The sequence below is a fragment of the Cervus canadensis genome, chromosome 3 (genome assembly GCF_019320065.1).
Source record: "Cervus canadensis isolate Bull #8, Minnesota chromosome 3, ASM1932006v1, whole genome shotgun sequence".
In the NCBI taxonomy this organism is placed as follows: Eukaryota; Metazoa; Chordata; class Mammalia; order Artiodactyla; family Cervidae; genus Cervus; species Cervus canadensis.
In genome coordinates, this window is record NC_057388.1 from 30,428,021 (window position 1) to 30,444,767 (window position 16,747).

At 40.4% G+C, this 16,747-nt stretch overlaps 1 protein-coding gene across 1 annotated transcript in view; it reads left to right on the top strand.

Moving 5' to 3' along the window:
• The first annotated feature begins 9,131 nt into the window (after positions 1-9,131).
• LOC122438222 (ATP-dependent translocase ABCB1-like) overlaps positions 9,132-16,747 on the top strand; it is a 114,321-nt gene continuing 106,705 nt past the window's right edge. Inside the window, exons 1-2 of the mRNA XM_043462856.1 lie at positions 9,132-9,249; positions 9,835-9,908. Of these exons, the coding sequence (XP_043318791.1) occupies positions 9,841-9,908 (68 nt within the window). The 5' untranslated portion in view covers positions 9,132-9,249; positions 9,835-9,840. The remainder of the gene's footprint in view (positions 9,250-9,834; positions 9,909-16,747) is intronic.

A 16,747-nucleotide genomic window follows, 5' to 3' on the forward strand; every position in this document is an offset into this window, starting at 1 on the left:
AGGGTGGGCAAGAGGACCACCTCGCACAGTAAAGCTCTGAGCAGCTGACAGAGGCCAGCGTGCCTGGATCATGAAGGAGCAAAGAGAGAAGTAGCCTGTAGCTAGAGAGAGGAATTGGGAATTGAACCTGAGAGCAACGGAAAGGCATTGCAAGTCTACTTGGGGGTGTGACGTGGCCATATGTACATTTTTACAAGTTACTTTGCCTGCCTTTGAGAGTGCATTAGAAGCGTTCTAGAATGGATATGGAGAAGCCAGGTAGGAAGCTCTGTCCACGAGATTCTCCAGGCAAGAATACTGGAGTGGGTTGACCTTCCATTCTCCAGGGATTTCAAGGCTATTATCACTGTTGAGGAGAAAATGGATTCAAGTCTGACATAGAAAGTAGGGGAGAAGCAGGTGCCTAGATTGACTCCCTCTTTCCCCAGGTTTCTGACATGAAGTAAATGATGGTGCTGACTCAGATATGCAACTGAAAGAGGAGCCAATCGGGTACAGGATCAGAAGTTCAGGGCTTGGAGACTTCCCTGGTGGTCCAGGGGCTAAGACTCCACACTTCCAGTGCAGGGGGCCCAGGTTTGAACCCTGGTCAGGGTACTAGATCCCACATGTTGCAACTAAGAGTTCACATGCCCAGATAAAGATCCCACATGCCATAACTAAGAGCCGGCACAGTCAGATAAGTAAATAAATAATAAAAAGAAAGAAAGCAAAAAAAAGTCCAATACTCAATGTGAGATGCTTTGAGCCACCCAGATGGTAATTTTAAAGCATGATCTTTGGAATTTACTGTATTTAAGAGTAACAAAGATAACAGAGAGTGAGAAAAACTAGACTGTAGAATAGCAAGAAGGTTCATCTTTGTCATGTGATGAAATGGTAATAAGATAATATACTTGGCTTGTGTTCTCAGTCGCTTCAGTTGTGTCTGACTCTTTGTGACCCCATGGACTGTGGCCCCCCCGGATCCTCTGTCCATGGCTACTCCAGGCAAAAATACTGGAGTGGGTTGCCATGCCCTCCTCCAGGGCATCTTCCTGACCTAGGGATCAAATCCACATCTCTTAGCATCTCCTGAACTGACAGGCAGGTTCTTTACCACTAGCAACACCTGGGAAGCCCCAATATACTTGGCTTGAGGGAGCACTATTTGACTGTAATGCATAATAATCAGCAAAATAAAAGGAATAAAATTAGATGTGACAGCAGAATATTAACTGCAAATTAAATTTCCAGTTCCTGGAAAAGAACATGCAATATGACAGTAATTAGAAGCAACACAAGAGCTACAAGGTCATGGCAGGCTATGTCAAGTAACAGAGACAATGCAGTCAAAAATTCAGTCGAACTACAGAATTCCTCACTGGGAAGGACTAACACAAGGGAAACCAACTAAAGGATAAGAATCAGAATTCATCAGTGTCTCAAGAAAGGGTCATGCAATAAATGACAAGTTTCGCAATTTCTTTCACACTACTGTGGTTAGCATTATGTCCTCATTTTCTAATAATATTGGAAATGTTAATATCATTTAATGTATTTTAATACATAGTTTAATTTTGAGCTACAACAAAAATGCAACTTGTAATGAGCAATATTTCTTTCATGCATTGTCAAGTATGTGCAACAAAATAAACCCCTGGTCTCAGCTGGCCAGCTTTAGAATCCCAGATAATTGGACTTCAGACACTACTAAGGCAGAGTGTACCCTCGAACTATAGCCCTTCTCCTGGGTCCTGAAAAATGGTGATTAAAACAGGCAAGTCTAAATGAGGCAGGCTAGGACCTGTGACCGGGACCACTTGCTGCAGTGCTTGTATCTGGACAAATATCCCCTCGAGTAACAAAATGAAAACAAAGTATAAGAAACTAAAAATAATGATGTGCATGTGTGGTTGGGGCAAATTATGGACAACATGATATGAAGAGACCAAAAACCTAACTGCCACTTTTGAAGAGCGGGAGGCAAAAGCAAGGTACTGTACAAGCCCCCTGCACGCAGTATCACCAAAGAAGGGGGCAAACTGCCTAAGCCACCCCTCCAGCCTGAGCCCTGGACCCTCCCCTTGTTGTTGTTTGGTCACAACAAGTCCTTCAAGTCCTGTCTGACTCTCTGCGATCCATTAGATAATAGCCCAGCCCACCAGGCTCCTCTGTCCATGGAGTTTCCCAGGCAACAAATACTGGAGTGGATTGACATTTCCTTCTCCAGGAGATCTTCCTGACACCCCTACTGTCACCCCATATAAGGAACCAACTTGCCCCACCTCGGGGAGCAAGCGAGCAAGCAAGGGAACCTGTTATTTGTTTTCCCTCCTCTTTGCGGCAGCACGAGCCCCAGTAAAAATGCCTTGTCTAAATTTCTTGACTGGCCTCTCATCAATTTCGATTAAGACTGAGAACCCTAGTCAGTAATGTAACTGATCAAGGGCAGAAACAAAATCAAGTGAGAGAAACTTGCCACAAAGGTGACGTAAAACAGCTAGAGAGTCTGAGACTCTGAGGGGCACCTGTGCCCCTAACGCGCACCCCACATTAGCCAATCTGAAATCTTCACCATTAGGATCCCTCTCAATATGATAGAAAGAACAGCAAACTCAGTGTCAGAAAATCTTTGTTGTTAACTCGACCTTTGCTGATTATACGGCTTTCAGTCAAGTCACTTAGCATTTCAGAGGCTTGGTGTGATAAAAGACCTGCATATATTGACCTCTAAATTCTCATACAAGCGTAAACATCCATGAATCTAGAAGGAAACACTGGAGCATGAGAATTACCCTACAGCAGAAAACATTTTACAGAAATAATTTTAAAAGCATTAATATTCAGTTTTGAGTAGGATGACCTCATGTGACTGAGACAGGATCTCGGATTCCCAAATTCTTAACTGATAATCTTCCTCAGCTCCATCCTATCTTGGACCTCACGTGACCGAGATAGGATCTCGGATTCCCAAGATCTTAACCGCATCACTGATAACCTTCCTCCATCCTGTCTCCGAAACATGGGGTCATCCTACTTAAAATTGCAATCTTTTCCTGACTGGCACAGTCCCCTTCCAGGATTTACCACAAAAGAGTCATGGAATGAAGAACCTCCTGAAGAATAAAAAATTCTCTTCTTAGGAGAAGAAGGAAAGTAGGTGAGAGCATAAAAAATAAATTGTAATAGTGGCTTGAGAAGGTAATGAAGGGTTGAGGGAGCTAGGATATAAATAGTCGTCTAAATATACAACCAGAGAGCCTGGACATTCTTCAGAATCCATTTTTAGTCAGGGCTTGTTGGTTGATAAAAATACATGTAATGGATTTTCTACTAATGGCAGAATTTAAAACTTCTGAAAATTCTACATTAAAGAAATAAAAACATTTATTGACAACACATTTACAGAAATTAAAATGCAAGGAGTTGGAATTAAGATTCATTTGTGAATAGTTTAATAGGCTGTAAGATAAAGCCAACTAAATAAAAGTAGCTAAAGTGCTGGTGGTTTCACATATAATATCTAATTTTTCAATGCACTGAGTGAAACTCACCACTCATGGGACTTACATGGCAAATACTCCTTACATTTAAGATTGAGTCATCTGAACATATTGGTGAGGACATGGAGGAAAGGGAACTATTGTGCACTACTTGCTGGAATGTAAGTTGGTACTATCATTATGGAAAGCAGTATGCAGGTTTCCTCAAAAAATTAAAAGCAGAACCACTATATGGTTCAGCAACTCCATTTCTGGGTATTCACCTGAAGAAAACAAGAACACCAACACTAAAAGATATATGAGTACTCATGTTTATCGAAACTTTATTTACAATAGCAAAGATATGGAAAAACCTAAGTGTCCACTGACAGATGAATAAGGAAAATGTGGCAGGTATACATAAAATGAATATTGTTTAGCCATAAAAAGAATGACGCTTACTATTTTCAACAACATGGATGGACTATGCTAAGGGCGGCGTCATTGAGGGCGTTATGCTAAGTGAACTAAGTCAGACAGAGAAAGATAGATACAATCTGATCTCACTTATATGTGGAATCTTAAAAACAAAAACAAAACAAGCTCATAGATCCAGAGAATAGACTGGTGGTAGCCAGAGGTGGAAAGTGGGAGTGGGACAAATGGCTGGAGAGAGTCAAAGGTACAACATTTCAGTTATAAAATAAATGTCATGAAGATGTAATGTACAGCATGAAGTTAACAATACTGAATAACATATTTGCAAGTTCCTGAGAGTGAAATCTAAAGGTGGTTATCACAAGGAAAATAAACTCCATAACTAGACATAGTGATGGATGTTAACTAGAGTTATGGTGGTGATTATTTCAGAGTATACACAAATATTGAATCATTATGTTGTACACCTAGAATGAATACTGCTGCTTAGTTGCTCAGTCGTGTCTGACTCTTTGTGACCCCACGGACTGTAGCCCATCAGGCTCCTTTGTCCATGGTATTTCCCAAGCAAGAATACTAGAATGAGTCACCATTTCTTCCTCCAGGGGATCTTCCCAACCCAGGGATCAAACCCAGGTCTACCACATTGCCAGCAGATTCTTTATCATTTGAGTCACCAGGGAAGCCCAAAACTAATACAGTAATGTATATCAATTATATCTCAACAAAAAGAGTTTTTTCGTAGAGCTTCGCATACTAGTTTTGCTTGACATTGGGTAGAAAGGTGTGTTTCAGAAGAGGTTAATGTTATTTTGAATGGCAAACAGTTTCAAAGAAAATAGAGAAACTATCCTGACAATGGCATTTATGGTATCTCTACCACAGACAGTACAGTGCTATAAGAACTGTACTTTTCAGCACTATATGAACTGCAACACAAACAAATAATAAAACACACAATCCCAGTCTATTTGGGCCAGAAGAACTTCTATGAATAAAACAATCTACAATCTCCCTGAAGGCAGAATTTAATGTTTATACCATCTATCACTATAATTTAGCATCTCTAATACTGTTGAAAGTCTTGTTATTGTTTAGTGGCTCGGTCGTGTCCTACTATTTTGTGACCCCGGGGAATGTAGCCCACTAGGCTCCTCTGTCCATGGGATTTCCCAGGCAGCAATACTGGAGTGGGTTACCATTTCCTTCTCCAGGGGATCTTCCCAACCCAGGGATCAAACCCGTGTCTCCTGCATTGGCAGGCAGATTTTATCACTGAGTCACCTGGAAAGCTTGTTGAAAGTAACAGAGAATACATAAATGTAGCTACATACATGAGTGGTGAAGAATAGCAAGGAAGGGCAAAAATAGACTCAGAAGGGGGGTTTATTACTATTACATAACAATTACTGAGTGCTTAATGTGTTTCAGGCACTGTACAAGACTTTTCAATATACAAATCACTTAATCTTGCAATAACTTTATAAGGTACCATTATAATCTTTTACCAAGGGACAACTCAAGGCCTGAAAAATTAAGTAAATTACGAATTGTTCAAACTTACACAGTGAAAGGGCTTCCCAGGTGGTGCTAGTGGTTAAGAACCCACCTGCCATTGTAGGAGACCCAAGATGTAGGTTCCATCGGGTTGTGAAGATCTCCTGGAGGAGGGCATGGCAACTGACTCCAGTATTTTGCCTGAGAAATCCCATGGACTGAGGAGCCTGGCAGGCAACAGTCCATACGGTCGCTTAAGAGTCATGCGTGACTGAAGCGACTTAGCATGCATGCAGTAGCTGAATCTAAGTTTGAGTTGTTTGTGGAGTTTGGTACTGAAAAAGAAAATTGCTATAAATTAAAGATTTACACGTGGAATGGTACAGAAGGAAAAAAAGCAAATCATCTGAGAGGTGAGTTGGGCCAAAATGGAGTGAACACTCTTGTATGTGTTGGGGTTGAGGGAGAGAGTGTAAGGAAGCGAGGTGGATGAAGACGATCAGAGAGACATGGTGTGTTACAGCCCTTAAAAGTCAAGTGGAAACTCTCAGATACGATACAGTTGGTGGGAAGGAGCCGTTGCATGATTTCTAAGATAGAGTCATAGATGAAAATGTTTCACGGGGCTTGAAAAGGCAGTGAGGAGAGTGTGCTACAATAGCGCACCATTGCAGGCAAGTGGCCGAGTGCAGTTATGAGGGCTGGGAGCGGGACTGCTCTCAAGTCATGGGTCAGCTGCTCACCAGTTGTGTGACCTTGGGCACGAAATGTCAAACCTCCGTTTCTGTGACTGTAAAATGGGAGTAACAATAAAATTACACATGTCAGAGGATAATTGTGAGGTTTAAAAGATTTAATCTCTTTCAAATACTTGGGATAGTTCCTGGCACACAGCCAGTGTTTAGTCAATGCTAGTTACTATTATTCCCATAGGTATGTGTTATTATTCCCGCAGGTATGTAATAAACTGTGGCAGGGATGCTAATCTTGAATGCTGGGAGAGTACATTAAAGCCTGTGAAAGGACGACAAGCCAGTGGAAGACAGGAAGGTACAGCTTATGGGGAAGCACACTTCAAAAGGAAACATAGCTGCTCGAATGAAGGTGAATGAGTCAAGACTTGCAAAGGGGTTGCTCGCCAAAGGGTTTCACCGGAAGTTAATGAGGTTCATAGCGGAAGTGCCCAGTCCGGCTGTTCAGTATTACCAGGAGTGGCTGCAGCGATGTGAGACAGGAGTCAGCCTTGAACATCAATGGTTACGGCTTGGGAGGAGCTAGGACCGTCCATTGTTTTAGGTCCATTGTATTCTATATCCATATCTTCATGCCAGTGGAGCAAAACAACTTATATATATATATGTGTGTATATATATATATAAGAGCTTTATTGAAAATTCTGTGAACCATGTACTCCTTGATAGAGATTATCACTTGAAGCTCAAGCCTGTAGAAATAGTGCAATCAACATAATATATGTTATACTTTAAAAAATATCCTGTTACTCAGCCATAAAAAAGAATGAAATAATGCCATTTGCAGCAACATGGATGGACCTAGAGATGATCATACTAAGTCAGAGGGAGAAAGACAAATATCACATGACATCAATTTTATGTGGAATCTAAAAAACTGATAAAAGTGAACTTATTTACAAAACAGAAATAGAGTTGCAGACATAGAAAACAAACTTTTAGTTAACAAAGGGAAAAGGGAGCGGGAGATAATTAGAAGTTTGGGAATCGCATATACACAGTACTATATATAAAACAAATAAGGAATTACTGTATAGCACAGGGAACTATATTCTATATCTTGTAATAATCCATAATGAAAAAGAATCTAAAAAAGAAAAAAAATATATATAAAACCGAATCACTTTGCCGCACACCTGAAACTAACACAACATTGACAATCAACTATACTGGAATTAAAAAAAAAAAAAACCCTGCATTGTTTTAGGGAGGATATAGGGCATTTTTCAAGGATACATAAAATATTGAATATATGATAAGATCACATAAACTAAATGAGGGACAAGGTAAAACAAAAGTGGAAAAAAAGAGAAGCATGAATCAGATTAAAAACACATGGGAGAAAGGGGAATACCTTATACATTTGCCCCAGGTGGAGCAAAGGGTTGGTGGTAAGCCTTTAAATGGTTGGGTTGATGCTGTACACACACATTTCCAGTTAGAACACAGAGAATATGAGTGGTCTGTTAGAAAGGCTAATTAACAGTTTGTAAAGAAAGAAACTTGATTGTATAGCTAAGTTAAAAAAAAAATCAAGGCAAAGAAAATCTGGAAAAAAGATGGAAAGAAAATTATGGTTTTGAAATATGAGTTACTTAAAGTACAGAAAATACACTATGCAGTAAAAACTAAAAAGATTTTCTTCTTTTAAACTTTTGCAGTGAGCTGAGAGGTAACTCCTCTAAGTCAGAGAACGCAGACAAAAGGTTACAAAAACATCCATTTCCCCTGGGTTGACAAGTATGAAAAGCTCTGATGTGAGTTAATGCTCCTTTATGAATTTGAATTGTGAAGATTGCACTTAGTTTTTATCAATTTGAGGAAAAGAGAGGACCAGAAAAACCTGTAAATGGTAACAGTAGATATGGCATTAAATTACAACTAAAGTAACATGTTAAAATACACGATACTTTTAGAATCTGAATAAAAATATAAGAGTTTTAAAAAACCTTGAGAAAAACAGGGCATTCACCTGATGGCTAAAACCCCAAAATATTACACTCTTTTACATACATTTCTATCTTGAAATGTCCGTTTCGACTTATATATTTAAGAAAAAATCTTCCTATTTATTTCTTGAAGCAGAAAGTGTTAGTCACTCAGTCATGTCCGACTCTGCAACCCATGGGCTGCAGTCCATCGGGCTCCTCTGTCCATGGAATTCTCTAGGCAAAAATACTGGGGTGGGTTGCCATTCTCTTCTTCAGGGGATCTTACCCACCCAGGGTTCAACCCCATCTCCTGTATTGCAGGTATGTTCTTTCCCATCTGAGCCACCAGGGAAGGTATGTATGTCTTATTTGTATGTCTTTTCAAATAAAGGATAAACATATACACGTTAGAAACTGTCAAACATACTGAAGAAAACACTTGCAGAAAAATTTCACCTGGCCTTTTTAAAAATGCTGCTTGGAAGGGAATTTTATTTTTTTCACCATATCTTTAATTTGTTGTTATAAAGACAAATATATATGACCTAAAAAAAAAACAAAACTAACAAACGATGTGTAATCTAATGAAAAACAGAATATAAGAGAGCGGAAGGGAATTTTAACTACAGAATGGGCAAGGCTGGAGATTGTTTTATTAGAATATATTGGATGCGATATCAAAGAAAATTTCCCTTATCTACTCGAGTCACAAGAAGGGAATTGTATAGTGACATTTGTATCTATATACTTATAATTTCGTGAACTTGTGCAGACAAGGGCTCTATAAACGTAAAAGTCCTCGGTGATGCAGCTGATAAGCGTTCCCCTGCTCGCCCTTTTACTGAGGGGCAACAGAACGGAGGACATTCCTCCCACAATTCCAACCTGTTCGGTAACTTGGCGCAATCAGGATTCACTAGAACCGGCCGGCAGCTGTCCCGAGCCTGCGGCTGATTGGCCGAGCGCAGAGCACGGGCGTGGGCTTTGCGCAAGTTCCCCGCTCCCCGCTCCCAGGGCCACGGGAAGCCAGGGAGCGTTGGACCAGCGGCTCTTCAAGGCTCAGGGGAGCGGAGACCGCTGTTCGCATCCGCCCCGTCTTTCCGTTGGAGTCTGAATCTCTACTTCCAAGATTCACACCTTAGTGAACATTCCGAGAGAAAGCCCGAGGTAGGGCGCGGGGAGCTGGGGACCAGACGGAGAAGGTTCGGGGGGAGGATGGGTGGGCTCTCTAATTTCCTGAGCTGGGTCCCCTGGGGCGGAGGGCTTAGGAGGAGAGGGAAGGGGAGACTCCAATTGGCAAGTCCAAGGGGACTAAAAGGGGTGAGACTTATTCTCAGTCGGGGAGCCCTTGAGGCACTCCAGTCTCTAGGTTTTGTTTGTTTGTTTGTTTGTTTTTTTGCGCTAGTTATCCGTCCTGGAGTCTGCTGCCCCGAGCCTGCAGAGCCAGCGCTGCGCGGGCAGCCAGGCGCTGAGCCCGCGGGCAGATGGATGGCGTGGGGAACCAGGAGGCAGAAGCCGCGGTGGAGGCGGGCAAAGTTCGGGCCGGGCCGCCGCCCTGCCCCTCGGCTCGCGTGCGGAGGCTGGATGCCTGGCGCGGAGGCATGCCCCTGCGGCGACCCTCGCGGCCACGAGCCGCTGGCGCATCAGGGCGAGCGCTCCGCCCTTCTGCCCGGAGCGCTGTACCGAAGTTCAGTTTCACGTTAGCCATCTGGGGATCTTAGGTTTGACTGATTGGCTGGGATTGCTCCTCAGGTCGCGATGGATCTTGAAGACGGCCGCAATGGAAGAGCAGGGGGGAAGAACTTCTTGAAAAGGGACAAAAAAAGGTAGTTTGTTCCACTTTCATACTTTACATGACTTGGGAGATTTGTTTCAGGCCTCCAACTCTGAAATAAATGAGCTGATGATGGTGGTGGTGATGGGTTGTTTTTTTTTTTATCTTAAATGCAGGCAGTTGCGGAGGTTCGCCGGCTTGAGTTGAGCCCAGCATTTGCATGGTGAGCTTCTTCCTCAGGTTTCTGGTCCCACACAGACCAAGGCTCATTTCCTTTCGTGTGTTTTATAACCTTCTGCTTCACGTGTGATGTTGATCTTGCATGAGCCAGAACCGTGCGCTGCTTCTGTTCTGCCTTGTGGTCCAGTCTGTTCCTTTTGGTAAAACAGTCACACGAACATTGCATGCTTGTGGCACGCAGTAGATGGGACAGAAGGCCACAACTACTTCTAAGTATTCTTTTTTCTTTTTAAGGCAATGAGTGTCTGACTTTGGTAGAATTGTGAGTCAAGTATACTACCAAAGACTTATTAGAATGCTGTAAAATTATTCTGACTGTATATAGAATTGGTTCTGTAATCACATAGGAAAAATAATTATCTTAAGTAAATTTTGATCACAGTGCACTATCTGTACAGGAAATTTTTAATTTCACTCAGTAAGCTCTTTGTTAGTAATAAATGGTAAAATTAAATTAGTAAAGATATTAATATTATTAGAAACCAAGCTTTTCAGTGTAAGAGAAAAGACATACAAGTGTGGACATTAAGTAGACTTTTGAAAAACAATGTTGAATCTGAATGTGATTTCATGATTTTTTTTAGTAGGTCAGGTTCTGTCCATTGAAATGGATAGTGAGTGGCAAAGAGCACACTCACTGTCAATCTTGGTTCCTCAGTATCCTTCCTTATGAAAAAGGAATCTGCACCCCATAGAGAAAGGGTTAATACCAATTGAGCCTGAGCTTTTGAAGTATCTTGTGGTACCTGAAAACAAGAGGCGGAAGGCGATTATCAAAAAGGACATAGGAACTGGCTTGAAGGGGCTTTCACTGGCCCAAATCTGGGACAGTTTGAGCATCAACAAGAATAATGACTGTACTTGATTGTGAAATACTGAGTAAATTAATTTTTAATAAAATTTGAGAGGAGGAGGGAAACTAAGAGGGGGAGAGAGAGAGAGGGAGAACGTTCTTCACCGAAAAATGTTGAAACCTGCATTGTTATAATTGGTTCAGGCAAGGGTTGTTAATGGATCCTAAACCACTCAGAGAAAGGTTGAATCTATGAATTAGCCACAATTCTTTATTGGAAAAATGAAAATATGATTTTTCCAGTGGAAAGATACTGCAGTTCGCCACCTTAACCAAGTGATCATACCTGGCCTGGCTCCTGGTGAAATAGACTGTGTTAGTGACACGACACCACCTAGGAAGTATGTTTGCAAAATCATTTAGTGAATCTAACTTACCAAGCTTTCAGACTAATGCTGTCCAATAGAAATATAATGTGAACCACACTTGTAGGTATTAATTTTCTAATAGTAACTTATAAAAAGTAAAAAGAAACAGGTGAAATTAATGTTGGGAATACATTTTAAGGATCCAAGTATATTCAACCTATTATCATTTCTACATTTAATGAGGATTATTAATGAGATAGCTTACATTTTCTTTTATACTGCATCCTCAAATCTGTATTTCATACTTCGTGCACAGTTTGGGCAGTTTGAAACAGACATATCCAAGATGTGGGACATTCTATAAGACACCTGTTTCTGTTTCTATAAAAAGTCAATGTTTGGCGGGAGGTAGGTGGGGAGAAGAATTTCTAGATTTAAAAGAGACAACTGGAGAAGGAAATGGCAGCCCGCCCACTCCAGTATTCTTGCCTAGGAAATCCCATGGACTGAGGAGCCTGGCGGGCTACGGTCCATGGGGTGGCAAAAGAGACACGACTTAGTGACTGCACAACAAGAAACAAACCCAACACATATAATACATGAGCCTTAGTTACATCAGAATTCTAAAAAGGAAAAACCTATAGAAGACATTCTTGGAAATTTTGAATGTGGATTGATATCAAAATTGCTGTTAATTTTATTGTATGTGATAATGGTAGGAAAACATGTGAAGTGCCATGATCTTTGCAGCTTATTTTCAAATAGTTTGATGATTAATAGTCATAAACTTCCTTATGCATGAAAGAAAATATGGTCAAAATGTTCACAGTTGTTGAATCTAGGTGAATTTTTAATGGGTAGTCATTATTAGTATTCTTTTTTTGTTTTTGTTTGAAGGTTTTCATAATAAATTCTCATAAAATATATAGAGTGGAAGGCAGATACATCCCTTTTTGTTTTTATGTTTTTAAACTTGGTACCTTAAACAAATAAGTGTTTTTTTGACGCAAACACTTAGGGACATTGAAATAAGAAGGATTAAGGCTTTGTGGAAGGAAAGAAATTTGTTTGACAGATTGGTGGTTTCCAGTGGTGGAGGAAAGGGGACAAAACGAGTGAAGGGAGTCAAAAGGTCCAAAGTGCCAGTTATAGAACAAGTCATGGAGGGGTGTAATGTACATCAGTGTGACTCCAGTTAATAACACTGCATTGCATATTTGAAAGTTGCTAAGAGTAAATCTTCATCATCATAAAAGTTCTCATCACAAGGAAGAAAATTCTGTGACTGTGTATGATGACAGATGTTAACTAGACTCGTGGTGATGGTTTCCCAATATATACAAATATCAAATCATTCTCCTGCACACCTGAAACTAATAGAGTGTATGTCAGTTACACCTCAGCTTTTAAAAGTTTAATTGAAGGACAATTGGTTTACAGTGTTGTGTTGGTTCCTGCCGAACATCAACATGAATCACCCATAGGTATACATATGTCCCCTCCCTCTTGAACGTTTTTGAAAAAGGTGTTCAATAAATATTTGTGGGATATTTACTTATTTATTCTTCTGTAAGAGCCCATATTTTGAAAACAATGTTTCTTTTGAGCTTGCACATACCTTCATTTTATTGTTGATTGCTGTCATGGTCTACAAACTTTTTTTCCAAACTAGAAATTTTTTTTTTTTTAGTTACTCTTATAAAACTGTGCTCACCATTATTGATGTGAATCTGTTTTTTATAAAGCTATGTATTTTTCCAGTTTTATTGAGTTATAATTGACCTACAATACTGAAAGGTTGTTGCTGAACCACGAAAATATGCCGGGATTCTTGGCCTCCGGAGGAGAAGAATTCAATCCAGGGCCAGATGCTCAGAGCTTTTGTGTAATAAAGTTTTATTAAAGTATGAAAGAGACAGAGAAAGTTTCTGACATAGACATCAGAAGGGGGCAGAAAGAGTACCCCCTTGCTAGTATTAGCAATGGAGTTATATACGTTTTAATAAGTTATTACAATGAATCAAAAGAACTTCTCAAGTTTGTGAAAATTTTCCCAGACCCACTCCCACAATTTACATTTTAGGATAACAAGATTAGAATTTAACAGTAGAAAGATCCTACCAGACCCACTCCCATAACACATTCTAAGATATCAGGATTAGTCAGGTTTTCAGAAGGAGAAACTATCCTCCAGCCGGATACATTGTTGTTGTATAATCCCTAGTACAGAGTTTAAACTGAGTTGTGTAATTGACTAAGACTAAGGAATGTAGAGGGAAAAAAATTTTGTCCTTTTCTCCCCCTTGAGAATTCCAGACTCCTACCTCCCCTTCAAGAGCCTCACACCCCTTTCTCCTCCTTGGGGACCCTGGACTTCTTATCAATCTACCTAGGAATTGACTCTCTCAATACCTTGTAAGTTTAAAGTGTATAGCGTAACGGTTTGAATTACAAATATTGTGATACACTACCACAACAAGTTTAGCTAACATCCATCATCTTATACAGATAAAAAGAAAAAAGATTTCTTATTGTGATGAGAACTTTTAGGATCCACCGTCTTAACAGCTGATTCATCTATATCATACAGCAGTGTTACTGTAGGCATCTTGTGGCACATTGCGTCTCTAGCACTCTTTTATAACTGAAAGTTGGTACCTTTGGACCAGCTTTCTCTCATCCCTTCTTCCCCCTCTAGAAACCACACATCTTACTTCTTTTTCTATGAGTTTGTTTTTTAAACTGTATATTCTAATTCAAAATCATAAAGAAGCATATGACTTGCTGATAATATGAATAGGTATAATGCTTGGGTAATAGTACCCTTTGGCATATTTGTAAAGATTCTTTATTAAAATGTGATTTGATAAGCAACTTCCTATTTGTCCGCACTGTGTTGGAGCAAATGGGGACAGATGAGTCTTCTAAGAGGGGTGACAATCAGTGTTCCCCGCAGGGCAGTGTTTCAGAAGTCTGACACTGCACCAGGTAGCCTGGTGTCTGGGAGTTAGACTTCTCCATGGAAAGCTTGGCTTCTTTCTAACTGTGTGACCTTTGACAAGTGAGTTAACTCTTCTCACCTGCAGTTCTCTTCTCTGTAAAGGAAGGGTAAGAATGTGCCTGCCTCACAGAAATTAAGATGAAATGAGGTCTTGTATGGGAAGTGTTTACTTAGCCAGTGTCTGGAACATTATAAATTCTTCAGAGTAGCCGCAGTTTTGGAGAATGAAAAAATAAATAAAAAGCTTAGAGCTAAAACTCAATTCTATATGGCTGTTTTTCTCCTCTCATCCTGATTCCTGGGGTACTAAAACCATGCTTTTATTGGGAATAGGGTAGAACTGAATCTGAAGAGTTATGTTTGTGTATTTTGTGTGTTTTTCAGTAGTGGAACGTCGCTCCAAAGCCAAATATGGAGTAGACTCTGGATTTTTTTCTTTAGAAGTTTCTTCAATTCTTTGACCTCGCTTAGCATAAAGAACATAGCATAAAGATGAATTTACTTTTTGAACTTGAAAAGCTGTGTAGAAAGAATGTACTTCTTCCCTGAGATAGTCTTTCTTTTATGAATAGGAAAATACAGATGCGGAGGTTTCTCTCATATGCTGGATGGCAGTTAGAGTAGAACACTAGTTAGAGAGTTTTGAATCTGTGCTCGAAATAATTGACCTTTCTCTGCCTGAGGGCAGCCTTTTTTTTTTTTTTCAGTTTCAGTTCAGTTCAGTTGCTCAGTCGTGTCCGACTCTTTGCGACCCCGTGAATCGCAGCACGCCAGGCCTCCCTGTTCATCACCAACTCCCGGAGTTTACTCAAACTCATGTCCATCGAATCGGTGATGCCATCCGGCCATCTCATTCTCTGTCATCCCCTTCTCCTCCTGCCCCCAATCCCTCCCGGGATCAGGGTCTTTTCCAATGAGTCAGCTCTTCGCATGAGGTGGCCAAAGTATTGGAGTTTCAGCTTCAGCATCAGTCCTTCCAATGAACACCCAGGACTGATCTCCTTTAGGATGGACTGGTTAGATCTCCTTGCTTTCCAAGGGACTCTCAAAAGTCTTCTCCAAAACCACAGTTCAAAAGCATCAATTCTTTGGCACTCAGCTTTCTTCAGACTCCGACTCTTACATCCATACATGACCGCTGGAAAAACCATAGCCTTGACTAGACAGACCTTTGTTGGCAAAGTAATGTCTCTGCTTTTTAACATGCAATCTAGGTTGGTCATAACTTTCCTTCCAAGGAGTAAGCATCTTTTAATTCATGGCTGCAATCACCATCTGCAGTGATTTTGGAGCCCCAAAAGATAAATTCTGACACTGTTTCCACTGTTTCCCCATCTATTTCCCATGAAGTGATGGGACCAGATGCCATAATCTTAGTTTTCTGAATGTTGAGCTTTAAGCCAACTTTTTCACTCTCCTCTTTCACTTTCATCAAGAGGGTTTTTAGATCCTCTTCACTTTCTGCCATAAGGGTGGTGTCATCTGCATATCTGAGGTTATTGATATTTCTCCTGCCAATCTTGATTCCAGCTTGTGCTTCTTCCAACCCAGCGTTTCTCATGATGTACTCTGCATATAAGTTAAATAAGCAGGGTGACAATATACAGCCTTGACATACTCCTTTCCCTATTTGGAACCAGTCTGTCCATGTCCAGTTCTAGCTGTTGCTTCCTGACCTGCATACAGGTTTCTCAAGAGGCAGGTCAGGTGGTCTGGTATTCCCATCTCTTTCAGAATTTTCCACAGTTTATTGTGATCCACACAGTCAAAGGCTTTGGCATAGTCAATAAAGCAGAAATAGATGTTTTTTCTGGAACTCTTCTTGCTTTTTCGATGATCCAGCAGATGTTGGCAATTTGATCTCTGGTTCCTGTGCCTTTTCTAAAACCAGCTTGAACATCTGGAAGTTCACGGTTCACGTATTGCTGAAGCCTGGCTTGGAGAATTTTGAGCATTACTTTACTAGCGTGTGAAATGAGTGCAGTTTACAAACCATCTTTTTTGATGGTGCTTTTTCTAGGTTGTGTGTATTGCCACAGTGGCCCATTTAGGGCTCCAGACATCTTTTCAGAATTAGATTTGCTCATGGAGAGTGATTGAATTATGTTTCTTTCTTAGGATAATTTATGCCCTGCATCTGTTTGTCACTACTCTCCCTGAGGTAAAGGAATAATATCTAGGTAGGTAGAAGGATAGTCTATCTGTTGCTAAAATCAAGGGGATTAACTCTGGGGAGCATGAGTGAGTTCTAAGTAGAAGAAAGGAAGCTCTCTTTTTTTAGTGTTAATTAGTTTTTGTAATTCCAAATTTATGTGTCTCTGTGTATTCATCACAGAAAATTAGGAAATATCAAAGGCACAAGGAAGAAAATAATTTGAAATCTCGACAGAAATCTCAACACCCAGTGATAACCCCGTGTATAGATTTCTAGGTATATGTAAACATACTTAAACTTGATAAATGGGATCATATCATAACCTGTTTTTTTA